At 37.1% G+C, this 13,858-nt stretch overlaps 3 protein-coding genes across 3 annotated transcripts in view; all 3 read right to left on the reverse strand.

The window, feature by feature from the left end:
• Positions 1-578: 578 nt before the first annotated feature.
• LOC132179062 (MLO-like protein 13) lies at positions 579-5,362 on the reverse strand. The gene is made up of 14 exons (XM_059591688.1): positions 5,243-5,362; positions 4,326-4,383; positions 4,033-4,235; positions 3,744-3,860; positions 3,521-3,569; positions 3,315-3,415; positions 2,162-2,236; positions 1,986-2,074; positions 1,844-1,893; positions 1,709-1,749; positions 1,383-1,628; positions 1,212-1,279; positions 1,035-1,095; positions 579-941 (listed from the first exon to the last, which is right to left on the reverse strand). The coding sequence occupies exons 1-14, from the start codon at positions 5,360-5,362 to the stop codon at positions 669-671; spliced, it is 1,551 nt and encodes a 516-aa protein (XP_059447671.1). The 3' UTR covers positions 579-668.
• Positions 5,363-6,991: 1,629 nt separating this feature from the next.
• LOC132177516 (endoglucanase 25) lies at positions 6,992-11,078 on the reverse strand. The gene is made up of 6 exons (XM_059589876.1): positions 10,414-11,078; positions 9,368-9,678; positions 8,524-8,985; positions 8,164-8,299; positions 7,875-8,047; positions 6,992-7,755 (listed from the first exon to the last, which is right to left on the reverse strand). Exons 1-6 carry the CDS (start codon positions 10,784-10,786, stop codon positions 7,354-7,356), a joined length of 1,857 nt encoding a protein of 618 aa, XP_059445859.1. The 5' UTR covers positions 10,787-11,078; the 3' UTR covers positions 6,992-7,353.
• A 2,049-nt stretch (positions 11,079-13,127) lies between these two features.
• LOC132178712 (ferric reduction oxidase 7, chloroplastic-like) overlaps positions 13,128-13,858 on the reverse strand; it is a 6,900-nt gene continuing 6,169 nt past the window's right edge. Inside the window, exon 9 of the mRNA XM_059591230.1 lies at positions 13,128-13,525. Within this exon, the coding sequence (XP_059447213.1) occupies positions 13,356-13,525 (170 nt within the window). The 3' untranslated portion in view covers positions 13,128-13,355. The remainder of the gene's footprint in view (positions 13,526-13,858) is intronic.

The raw sequence follows: 13,858 nt of genomic DNA on the forward strand, positions 1-13,858 counted from the left end.
AGGGGAGTCTTTTTTGCATTTTGGCAGAAACTGTAGGAGATTAGCCATCTCGAATTGGCCAATTCCATTCAATAAAGAGTTGATTCTTTTCTTTTCCATTTCCATTCTTTGTTCTAGAGAAGTATTCTGTTACACGATCGTACTTCTATTTAAGCTCAATAAGAAAGGTTTTGATTGCCCGGTTGATGGTAAGACTTTGTATTTTCAATTTTCTCGATGGAAAAAGCATCCACGAATTGATTTTTCTGCAATTCTGTGATTTTCTTGGATTAGCCGAAGAATTGTGCATTATTGTGCTTATAGATCTGCTTCCCACTACGCCATGCTGCCCTAACATCACATTAGGGTCTTTTTTCAGAAGAGTATACAACAGCTCACAGAAAGAAGTGCTGATAAACTTTTGCTTTGCAACTGGGATTAGACCAGTACTGGCTTTGTTTTAAAGACTACATTTTAATGAAAATTCATTAATCAAGTACTTCCAATTGTGGCTTTAACTAGTTGCCAGCAGATAAATCATCCAGTTGGTAATTGCTGGTAAGTTGACCGGTGATGAGTATAATTAGGACCAATATTATTGTTGAAAAGGTTATATGTCCTTGTACATTAAGGAACTGAATACTGGCCATCGGAAATCAAATTGCCACGTAGGATATCTCTCAAGTAAGTCAAGATGCTGGAAAAGGTGGTTGGGCTACATAGGCGGAGGGGAGCTCAGATGCTACTGTTGTCGTAGTTTCTTCAATCGCAACCATTGCTTGTTCCGAAATTTGAGTATTTTGTGGTGATTCTGTAGCCATTTTATTTATTTGTGTTTGACTTGCTTCAGCCGGGCGACTCTCTGCTCTCTCCTTTCTTTTACCCCCTGAACGTTTAGCCCATATTCTCACAGATGTTCCCGTAGTTTCTTCAAAGATGCCTTCTTTTAACCTGCTACCCACCTTCAGAGCAAATATTAATTTTGGGAAAAATCAGATTTCGGGTGAAGCTTATGATCAATTACTCTAGCAAGGAAGCACGTGCATGTATCTAACCTGGGTCACAAGAGCATACAAAGGCAAGGTGCTGTAACTGCATAGCACTTGAACAACCGCACTGCATAAGGAAGTTATTATGTGAGCAGGTGAATAATATGATGGGATGCACAAAAATTAAACAATGCCTAGCTAACATGTGTTCCGTATTCCACACTTAATTCCCTTCAGTATTACCCCATAATAAGTCTTGTGACGATGAAGCCCAATTTTTCAATGATGCATGATTTGAATCCGTATGTGCTCTGCAGAGGAGTAAATTTGATGAAAGTGAAAAATGCAGTTGCATGCATGGCTTTCGAATTGACTGGGAACTATTCAGGCTGATATATATGTACATTTCCTCACCAAGATCCAGAAGAAGAAGGCAATCTCAAATGAATTCTGAAACAAAATGAATTGAATTAAGTAAAGCACAATGGCAGGGCGACCAAACCAAAAGTGCTCATCCGATGGCTTCAAACGTGCTGCTTCATGGTCTCTCTTCCTCTCTGTGACCTGCTGTGCTTCATGGTCATGTACATTCTTCTCCAATACCTCCCGAGCCAAACGGGAGATTACATTCTCTAACTTAGCGCCCACAAAAAGTAGCAGCTGTCTCTCCAAACAACTCAAACATTAGTCCAATTATGTCATTCAATAAATAAACTCAGTATTAAATTAATCCCACTTACGATCAAAGGCAAAAAGGATAACCAAAAATATGAGTTCCATCCTGCATGTTCATTTTTAGACACGAGTAAGGTTCAAAATTGAAATTATGAAATGTGATGTATAGGTCCTGCCACATCAAGATCCAAGGAAATTACCTGCCACATTCAGCAGTAAGAATACCACAACAAACAGCCACAGGTACCAGCTACGGTAAACAATATTATTTATGTAAAAAATCAATTTTGAATACAGGAAAATAGTTGAATAATTAGATTTAAACTATGTCTCTAATCTTACCTTATGCTAACAACTTTTTTGAAATCAACTTCAAGTGTCCGCACCATGTACTTGTGAAAATTATATTCAGGTTTCCTTGGGAAGTGTTCCTGCAGTGAGAAAACAAAAGGAAAATAGCATATGAAACAAACTGGATATATGCAAAATGTTATAAATAGAAATGATGCGGACTTGACCTTGATGAAAGCTTGTCGCAGTACAACGTAATCTGACTTGGTAATAGAGCCATAAAACTGTTTGAAGAACGATATCTACCAATAAACATACATCCAAATATAATTACATCCAGAGATAAGAAATAATGTTTCGACCTTTTCATATCCAAATATAATTACAATCATAGATAACTTCTATAAACTCAAACAATTAAGACAAATATACCACCGTGTGCAAAATGATTAAATGTTCCATCCAGAGATAGACAAAATTTGGTTTAGATATTCATCACCATGCATAACACAGTCCAAACAGTGCAAGGTGATTTAAATGTAAATGAACCAGCCTCCTTAATGTGAGAGCTAAGTGAAGTTAGTCTAAAGTACACAAAGGGCGTATCTATGCAATATTGTAAATTTCAGATGATATGATACTGCTAATTGCTCATATAGTGAGCTGCTACATATATGTTGCACGGAAAGATAATAACCTTTTCTTTTTTTTTTCTTTTTTTTTTCTTTTTTTTGTCCTTTATTTTTTCTTTTTTCTTTTTTTTTTTTCCATCCATATGCAGCAAATTTAGTTTGTAATACTCTTTATAGCATTGCTTATTGCATATACATTAAATCGTTGCCTGTTGCCTTTGGTTGTACATTGGAAAGGCCCCGATTAGCTAGCTTGACTTGTTAGCTTGGAGCATCGAAGTCCCAATGAATCCATTTATTACAAATTAGAGTTTAGATATAGAAATTTAAAATGGTTTAGGACAAAAGAAAAAGAATTTCAAATCATTGTTGCAAAGACGGCATATACTTGAGAAAATTAGACAATTAAGACACAAAGGGATCCTTCTTTTCAAAAGATACACAATGCACTGGTGTTACTGTTTCTTTGTGCTTCTTTTGGAGTTATTTCTTTTTATTAAGTACAGAGACATGTAGGAAGATATTGTTTAATAATGTAAAGAAAAAAACTATGATTTAGATATTAGTCATGCTAAGAAAATACGCAAAATATGTTTAATCATGTATTTCGTTGCAATTCATGAAGAAATAACTGCAAATTTTTGCATCAATCGAGATTTTTGTAACTAATTTAGGGATAAATTCAGGTACCTAGATTGATATTTTAAGAATTTCAATACAATTTTCATAGATAGGTTCAAAAACTCACCATCCAACTAACAATAGCTGCCTGTCTCCAGTATCCAGAAGCACGTAGTTTGAAGATCTCGTGGTAGTCAGGAGCAGGAGTGCTGTTGCTCCTTGTTGGACCTGCACAAAAGAATAAATTCATGCATACATCCCGATTAGACCAAAATACTTTAATTAGCTAAATAGTATCATGCAAGGCATTTTACAAATTCAGGTTCACATTACCCTTCACTGATTTTGAAATTGAATCCTCCCAGAGCTTCCACTGGCGTATCTACATATGTAACAGAAAAACTATAAATTATGACACACATCGCCAAATAACTTGTAAATGATGCCACAAAGGGAGAAGATATATATATATATATATATATAACTGAAGAAAATGTAACCAAAAAACAAAACTATTTATAAAGGACTCTGAAGTTAAGAGGCATCAATACATTACCCTGGCTCCGCCAAGAAACATGGTAGTGACACAGAAGATCACATGAACTACTGCCAGTACAAAGATGAAAATGTGCAGCTGGTGTAATGCTTCCAATGATAACAATGGAACCTTTCCCTGAGTAGGGAGGAAAAGAAAAACAGAGATATAACTTTAAAGCAATTGAATATCAGCATCTATATATTCTTCATTTTCTTTTCCACACATGTACTTATATGTATGTATAACATCGTCATTGACTAAATAATAATTTCAAGCATCTTCAGAATATGAAAACATTAGAATATACCTCGCGTAGGCATTGCCCTGAATTAGCCTCTTCAGACAAAAGCCTTCGTCGATTGTTTGTATTTAGATGAGAGTAATGCTCGGAACCAGTGTCCCTCTTGCATGGAAGCATGGAAGATGTAAGATGACTTGGTACGCATATGCGACTTATTAAACCTTGAAACACCGTTAATAGAAGGGAAATGAACCCTAGAAGCATCAGCTCTGTAAACAAACATCAGGAGCAGGCTTAGAAAATAAAATAAAAATTCAATTATAAAAGATGAAAACAGTCTGTCTAGGGACGTTGCAAACCTTCCTTTAATTTTTGTAAGGCTTGATATAGTTGATATTGATCCTTATGCTCCAATAACTGAATTGGGAAACCAAAAAAACAAACAGCAAACTACTTAAAGATTCTCCCATTATGCATAAACTTTCATGGTTTCTTAGTCACACATAAAATCTCACTTAACCTATGCGACCTGAAGCATTCATAACCTTTGAGCAATTCAAAATTTGACATGCTCCTTGACAATCCTAAAAATGTTTCCTATACCTCTATCATCATATGATTTGCCTCTGCTTTTGCTTTCAAATTGTTCCTCCCTAGTATCATTCATTTAGCATTCAAATTGTTCCTCCTCCCTGGTCTTGACAAAAAGCTACCAGTTTTATATTATAATATTTTTAAAAGATATCACAAGAGAGGTGTTTATGTTAGCCAATCGAGTATTTTTTCAATGCACTCACATTACCACTGACTATCACCAACAACTTACAAAACTTATTTACGACAAAACAGAACAAGCTCTAGCTTCTGTACAAAAACAACTCATGTTTAATTCATTCAGAACTAACAACGAGATTCAGTGAGACCCATCACTAGAGTAAAAACTTGATCCACCATATTGGATGATCACTGAAGCAAGTTAAATTTTATATTAACTTCTTTTCTCAGATTACAGTGATTCCCAAGCTTCCCCTGAAAGCAGGTAGCAAGAAAAGAACTTTTTGGGGTTAGAATGCGACCACATATTTGGTCAAATTCGAGGAAGTTCAAGTTGGGCTGTCATTGTCAAATTTGACCATGAATAAAGGAAGCTGGATTACAGCAGCCTAGAAATGAGACAAAATTGACTAATTATTCCCAGCCAAGGCCAGAAAAAAGATGAAAAAATGAAGATGGAGAAGCCCAGCAAAGTAATAATGAGACACAACAGTTGGCATACCTTCCCAAGTCGATGAAGACCGCGCTCAGCGGAAAAAGATAAGAAAACAATAATGAAGCAGACAATGGCAACTATCCATGTTGGTGTAAACTCTAAGGAGCTGCTGCGTTCTGCTTCCATATCTTGGTAATGCAGTTGACAACAAGATCCTGGTTAACTTTGTATAAATAGAATAGATGGTTGAGGTGGGGGGGCAAAGAATATGTAAAAGCTAATGGGAGAAGAATACATGAGGGACGCAAACTTGATAATAAAGTCAAGTCAGATTCATTCATGGTGACCATTTTAAGTAACGCACAGAATCTGCACAATTGAAAGGGGAAAAGTACCAACCAAGCTCCTAATTTAATTCTTGTCATCTAACCCACCCACCAACATTGACAAGTGTGATTAACAACGCAGAACAACTTTCTCGAAAGGAATTACTTGACCCTAGCAACCAACGGCATTAAGGAATTTATCCCTATTATTCTTAGCCGTGTGGCAAGAACCTTTCTGAAAATTAAGCCTGGGTATCGATCAAAACGGTCCGGTTTTGGCTCTTATCGGTTATTAACCGATAATTTTTTGTTAAACGGTTTACTAACCGATACTGAACCAATAAGAATTTTAACCGAAATTATCGGTTATAACGGTACAAAGTCAAACCGGTTAACCGGTTTAGTCGTGCACTTTATATTGATTTATTTTATTGGGCCAAAAATGAGTTTTTTTGACTTTTGAGAGCCCAAATACTTTATGTTGGACTAAAATAACTTATTAAAAATGAGTTGTTTTAGAGTCCAAATACTTTTTGTTGCGACCCAAATATTTGATTTTTTGGCTAAAAATTAAAGTTTTTTTATATTGATCCACCACAACTTTTTTTTATATTATAAAATACATTTTTCCAAAGCAAATTGACTAATTAACATAATGAATGCTAATTAGACTAACAAAACTAGTTAATGAAAAATACTTTCACCAAAGGCAAAGAAATCTCATCCAATACCATCACTAAAAAATCAATCAAACCTACTCAAACCCAAATTAAGATAAGGTTACATAGGTATATATATAATCTCAAAACTACGTCGTTTTGGCATCCCTACTTAAAGGTTTATATCGGTTAAACGGTTAACCGATATGAAATTTAACCGAACCGATAAGCATACCGGTATAAAAAGTTTAACCGATAAGAATATCAGTATATTGGTTACGGTTAATATCGGTTCGGTCAAAACCAGTACACAGCCGGTAATCGGTAACCGATTAATCTGCCCACTCCTACTGAAAATGGGCTTCTCTGTGGACCCAAGTTACTAAAACTATTCCATCTCAGTGTGGTAAATACATTTATGGTGAACAATTCTACAGCCAGCGGAAACGCAAAAGACAATCTGGAGGGTGAAATGTGACATTTTCTCCGCAACACATTCACCCAGAAGACTTTAACGACTAGTAAAATATAAAACAACACAGACCAGTTGATGCTACTATATATGAGTGGTCCACCAAAACATCTTTTCTAAGAACCGAAGAGCTCTCTAATAATAGGGTCAATCAATCTTTCACCAAAAGACAATTGCTAACATAGCATGCTGGGCAATACGAGGATGGTTGTTGTCTCCTTTTTAATTTCTCTCCTATTTAATCTAATCAGAGCGTTGTCGAGAGTTTTGTTTCCAACAAAGTATAATATATAAATTATAGGAAAATTTTCAAATATATAAAAAATTGAATAAAAAAAATACCTATGCAATCAGGTAATTGTAGGACTTAAAATGGAAATTATTAGTCAACCAATCTCAAACTGTTAAATTTTCTGTTTAAAGAATACGTGATGGTTTCATACATACATACTACATATATCACAACATCCCACACAAAGAGGCAGTCCCAAATACCAGTGAGCAATTCTTAATGCTAGTCTTGAATCCTTAACATGGCCCCAGCCCTTTATCTTTAGGAAGTTTGTCCGTTGCTTTCTTCCTTAAGGGTATCTACTTCCTCATCTTTGCATTTACCTTTACCTTGGAGATTCAAATTCCAACACTATTACTTCACCAAACTCATCTATCCATAGTCATACAGCATACTTGACAGACAAAGATGAGCACCAACACAGCATCTCATGGTTTCCAAGGTGCCGGAGGTGGGGGTGGAGTTGGAAACATGGGGGGAACCGCAGAGAAAATAGTGTTCTTGTCAATCCCAGTAGTCCTGTCACCCGACAAAGCCACAAGTGCCGCAACTAAACCGGCATTGCCTGCAAGAGTTGGCTCCGTGTAATTGTAGTTTGTACGAACATCATGGAAACCATCATGCTTGTCAGGGCCAGCAACCATAGCTCCAACAAGTGTATTTGGGTTTGGCTTTGAACTGTCCCTCCATTTCCATCCTCCTTTACAGTTATACTTGATCTTATTCTTAGGGATAGATGCGCCTCTATGGTGGGTGTGTCTTGGGTAATGATTACCAAAACCAACGATGTAGCTCATCTTCCGAGGATTCTTGCCGAGGATGTAATCAATCTGCGGAACACCACAGTAAAAGATGAAGTAAATCAACATCATGTATCAGCAGTAACTTATTATCATGTGAGCAGATTCAAGTCCCCTAGGCTACCTTGCTGAGGGGATTCATCACGCACCTGTGTTTTGGCAAATTCACGCAAGACATCAGTTGAATAGAAATTGGGTCCACAATACCACCCAGGTGTATCTGCAGCATCGAGATAGTCACTGTACAGAGTAGCTAAAAAGGCTGCATTGACTACATATTGAAGAGGTTGAGGCCTTCCATGGTTTAGCTGAATCAAGCCCCCTGCAAAAGGTATCCAAAAAATCAGAGTGACATACATAAAACTAGATATGGAACAATATAACATCAATGGAGTTCACTACACAGATATAAGATCAATGAAGTAGGAGGTAATGTACCTTTGGTTCTATTAAAGGTAGTGAAAATGGGTAGATAAGAGCACATAATGATGTTAGTCTGATTGTGGAATGTACTTAAAATATCCTCATATGGATATCCGGGGCTCAAGAACAACCGCAATCGGCTTAGAAGCACCTAAATACAAGATAACAAGGTCATGTCAGAAATGAACATGTGGCCAGAGATCTCTAAAGTAATTAAGATTGTAAAGTTCTTAACTCAATGAGCTTATACATCAAAGAAAAAAATCAAAGGCACCCAGAAACTAGTAAACTTGGTCCTCTAAACATACGAATTATATTACCATAATCAGAAACATTATAACTATACCAAGGTAACATCAAACAATACAAAGTTACCTGAGCACCAGCAAGCTTGTTGTCCCAGCTCAGCACACCATAATCAGGGCCTCCCCAAAAAGCACCTGCATGTTTTGCAAGACCACGTGTAGTCGCAAGCTGAAGATAGGAGGAATTTCCAGTTGCATAATACAACCAAGCTCCACCCCATACGAACTCATCCCAGTAACTAGTGGAATTATAGAAAGTTGCAGCTTCGGAACCACCAGCACTGTATCTGCCCCTCTGATCCCTTGCAAACTTGAAGAGTGTCCTGGCTCCATGGACAAGTTTTTGTGAATACACCTTGTTGTCTTTAAAAACAATGGATGCAGCAGCTAGAGCAGCAGCCATTTCTGCACCGAGATCTGAGCAGCTGTGACATTCACTCACAGGTCGTTTGTAATCAATGTCCTCAGGACGCATCCAGCAATAATGATCATTAGGAGTTGTACTCCCCCCAGAAGTATCCCCTGACCCAACCTGTCAACAATGAGGTGCAAACCATAAATTAACCACATACTCTACACGAGATCCAAAGACAAACTTCAATTACATTTTGACGAATGATCACTTGAAACTCTACACAGCAATAGCCAAGACACTGGCTAGATACAAGCTCTTAATATTTTGAATCGGAAAATAGAAAGTGAAAAGAAAGTCCATCTTTCACATTATAGAATCAAAATATTAACCACATTAAAGTCAAACTAAGCTGTAAACATCAATCCTGCAAGGCCTTTTCTTTTTCCTGAAGCCAATTTTTAAGGAAACCAGCTTATTCTCCTAAATATCCAGAAATGTAGAAAGACCAACCATAAGCAGTTAACGCTAACAAATGAAATGACCAAGTATATAGCTCTACCTGTGCAACAATCCTATCTATGGTATCAGCAGAATTATTGAATGTCTTGAGAAAGTAATCAGTCCCCCATTTAATTATCTCTTTGATGTGGTTGAGCTCCCCAGAAGCCTCATATTTCGCACTGTATTCAATTACACTCCAGCTCAACATGGTCATGGCAAACGATGAAGGGAAATTGAACTTGATAGCATCTCCAGCATCATAATAGCCACCCACCAGATCTTTGTAAATAGGGGAATTTTCGGCCTTGCCATCATCCAGACAGGAGCTACCTCTCCAAGAGACATTATTATGCTTAGGTAGTTTCCCAGCTGCAATTATCAAGTAAAAAAAAACGCAGAAAACAAATGTAAGAGAGTCTTGATGGTGAGGACAAAGATTAAGAGAATGATGCTGTTTTCTTGATTGATAAACCGTTATTCCGGGGCTGTGTTTGGTTTACCGAGAAAACTTAGGAAGTGGGAAATAAATAAACGATCTGAAGTTCTTAATCTTTCATTTGGATCACCAAAAACGGAAAGTAATATAAACTATTAAAACTGCACTGAGCTTTCTCGATGTTTCCCTCGTCGCTTCCTAAATGTTAAAAAATTCAGTTCCAGTCGCTACGTGAACTGTTGGTGTATAGGTTTGATTGAACACTATATATAAAAAACATAAACATCAGAAAAACGAAGAGGGAAAGACTTGATCAAAGTCGCTCCTTTTCTTTTGTTCTGTCTGTAATTTTTATATCATTCATCCAAAAAATAATAATAATTAAATGTATACACGTGAACTTAATCGTGGAAACAGGTCAGATTCAGAGAAACCGAAGAGAAACAGATGAAAAGAGATGACTTTGACTGATTCAGTAGGTTTAGTGATGGGTACTTTCAAATGATAAAATGGAAATAGATGGATAAATGGAAAAGAAATGGAAATAACTCAAGACAAGGAAACCCACAGGAAGCAATCTAACAAAATTACGAACGTGGGTTAGAATGACACGAGAGAATAAAAGCAGATCTAAAATGAAAGAGCAAAAGGAAAGTAAGGAAAGTTACATCGTTGGGCGTTGAAGAACATGAGAGCCTTGTGGAGGGCGAGGGTGTAGTTGTCAGGGGGGGGATGGGAATGGTGGTGGCGTGGCACCATCTTAACGATGAGGGTGATGAAGCCGGCCAAGAAGGCAGAGACGAGTAGCGTGCCCACCGTCCATACGAAGATCTTGCGGCTGACGATGATGCAGCCCAGATCCACGTACTTCTTCTTCTTCTGCTCGCCGGGGCCCAGCAGCCAGCTCTGCTGGGTCTCGTCCAGAGGCCGAGACAGAGCCGCCCTGTCCAAGTCCTGCAGATTGCGGCTGCGGTCGTCGTCTGTGGCGGAGTCCGCGGCGTTTATCTCCAGGGGCCCACCCCAGGGATCCCTTCCGTACATGCTTATATATGTCAAATCTCTCTTAGTTTCGGATTGATGAGTGGTGAGCTTAGCTTCCCCAATTACTCCACCGACATCAGAATTTGAGCTCCACGCCACAAACGCAGGAGACCAACCGAGTTAAGCAGCCCAGATCTGAGACAAAGAAGTAAGGAAGAAGAAATATATATGTGGATTACAGTTGATGTTTGCAAATGTGGCAAAAGAGCGAGGAGGAGCAGGAACAAGACACAGTAGTGTCACTCCAGAATCCAGATGCTTTATTGTAGGAAATTAGGAAGAGGAGGGGGGTGGGGACTCGGGGTCATGGTGGGTATTATTGAATAATATTATTTAATATTATTTTGGATGGCTGGTGGGTGACTGGGTGAGGGTGGGAGTCAACAATTATGCGGCTAATTCCATGATTAATATGACTCGAATATCATGTGGTTTTGGGTTTGGGTTTGGGTTTGGGGGTATTCTTTTTTATTAAATTTTTGGTTGATGACACTGACCACTCCACTAATCGACAAAGACACTCTGTCTAACCTTTCATCACTTTCTAATTATCATCTGATTTTTATGTGTCGGTTGCTGATTGCTATTTCAGAGAAGAAGGAAAAAAATAAAAATAAATAAAAAGTTTCAAATTTAAGCAAGCCAGAATCGATGCTGGAAAGCAACCCGGTTCCTAGGCTGAAATTTACTACTACCCTCACCTTACCAAAAGATTAAGACACCCCAACCTCTCTCTCTCTCTCTCTCTCAAGACATTAGACAGATTTCCTTTGTTACCCTTCCAACCGAACTTTTTTTCATAAGGTTTGCCTTGCCGACACTCAAAGATACCCCCATCCCCATGATATATTGCCATCCACTTTTCATTTGATTTTTTAATCCCAACTCTGGACTCGGATCATATGTATCATGTGTCGTGTATGAGCTGTGCTCCAACTCCAAGTTGGACGAACGTCGGAGCCAGGATCACCTGCTGAGCTCTCCATCTCGCACTTGAAAACACAAGTCTCCCTTTCACATTCACAATGGATCAACAATAAACAAATCAAATACTACTACAATTCTCTTAACTCTTCTTTCCATACAAATCAACCACCTTATAATTACACGTATTACACCGCAACAACCCTTTTTTTTTTTTAATTATTCCCTATCATTTCTATATTCATTCTACCAACTGCTTTCCACATTTTTCCTTTAATATTATTCATTAAAGAAGTCATAATATCTGTTCCTCTGCAAATCAATTACTTTTTATTTTTATTTTTTTTCCCCTTTAAGATTTGCTCATTGGCCAAAATACAATTATCAAGAAATTAGTATGCAATTACGTGATCCCATGTATGATGATGCTCATACAATCATGCTGATACATGTACACTGATAAATAATGCCTATATATACTATAAAATAAAGATTGAATAATTCAGACCATGAATATGCCTTGACAAAATTTGCTTTGATTCTTTTGGGCAGTTGCTTCTTTCAAATGTTACATCTGATTTATTTATTTATTAAAAATACTAGATAACAATTGTAAGTTTTTGTAGTTGACAGTTTATCTTAGGCTAGGGGAGTTATTTGGAAGCGGGACTTAATAAAAAGGGGAAAATTACAGTTTACCCCCTTAAAATTGACAACATTTTTCAATTCGAACATCAAAGTTTCAATTCTTGCAGTTCACTGTACCCCCCAAAGTTCAAAATTTTTGCAATTTCACCAATTGTATCCAAAACTTCCCATATTGCCCCTAATTTTTATTTTTTATTAAAAAAAAAAAAAAATTCATGGTGGCCATAGCCACTTCTTTGCCCATCTAGCCATTTTTGCACCCCCAAATTTTTCTTTTCATAAAAAATAAAAAATCAGGGGCAATATGGAAATTTGGGGATAATATTGGTCAAATTGAAAAAAAAATTGAAATTTTGTGAGGGTAGATTGCAAAAATTAAAACTTTAATGTTCGAATTGAAAAACGCTGTCAACTTTAAGGGGGTAAACTGTAATTTTCCCTAATAAAAAGTGTATTGCGCCTTATTGGTCCTCTTTGGAGAAAACTGTCTCCTCCTACTTGTCCCTCTTCAACTATGTTCTTTTATTTTTGGGCCTTTTTTAGGATAATTATCAAGTGAGAAAAGGAAACATATTAAAGCTCTTCCGATAAACACATTTTGTCATATAGCTTTGTTAAACATAACAATAAATCTGTTCATTAAATTAAATCCATTATGATATCCCAAGCATATCATAAACCAGCTACCATAAACCCATCTATCTACCAATTAAGTAATTAGGGCTTATCATTTCCTAAGCAAAAGAATGACCAATGTGTGACTTATACATGATAATAAATCAGGAGCAAGTAAAATGAATATATGAATTGATTTTTACATTGAAAATTTTAGCATATCATTTAACATCAAGCATGCAAAACCTGGCAGTAGCCAACTGCCCCGCATATGGTAAGTGTGAAAGAGAACAGGAAATTATGGTTGTCAGCAGAGACAAACCATTGAGTCATAAAAGTTCAAAAATTACTAGGCCTACGAACATGCCAAGAGATGATGACCCTACAAATTAAAACTATGGCTGTTGAAATGGAAGATCGGGCCATTCTTTCTTCTTTTCAGATTCTGCAACCTACACTCTTTAGCAACACTTGACTGAAGAGTTGGGGGACCGCACACAATGACACCCACATCAACATGGCCCCAACCATCTGATACTGAACCAAAAATTTCTGCAAGAAACAAATATAAATATGGAGTCAAGAAAACACGTATTGTCCGGTAAAACAGATCACATATACCAAATTTCAAGCCCGAATATCAGGTTTTGATGTAAAAGCAGATTCTTTATACATTAAGACAGCAATACCATAGACTTATTTTAAATCCATTGAGCGATCAAGAATTTCTAGGTTATCATAGCTATGTTTGGGAAGAGCCAGGCCCGGCACTATAGCTGGAACGGCACTGTTCCAACTACAGTGCCAACTGACACGTGGCAGAAGAAATTAATTTTTTATCTTAATTTTTTTTTTTTAAATCAAAATATTAAAGGAAAAAAAAAA

The sequence above is a fragment of the Corylus avellana genome, chromosome ca4 (assembly GCF_901000735.1).
Source record: "Corylus avellana chromosome ca4, CavTom2PMs-1.0".
NCBI lineage: Eukaryota > Viridiplantae > Streptophyta > Magnoliopsida > Fagales > Betulaceae > Corylus > Corylus avellana.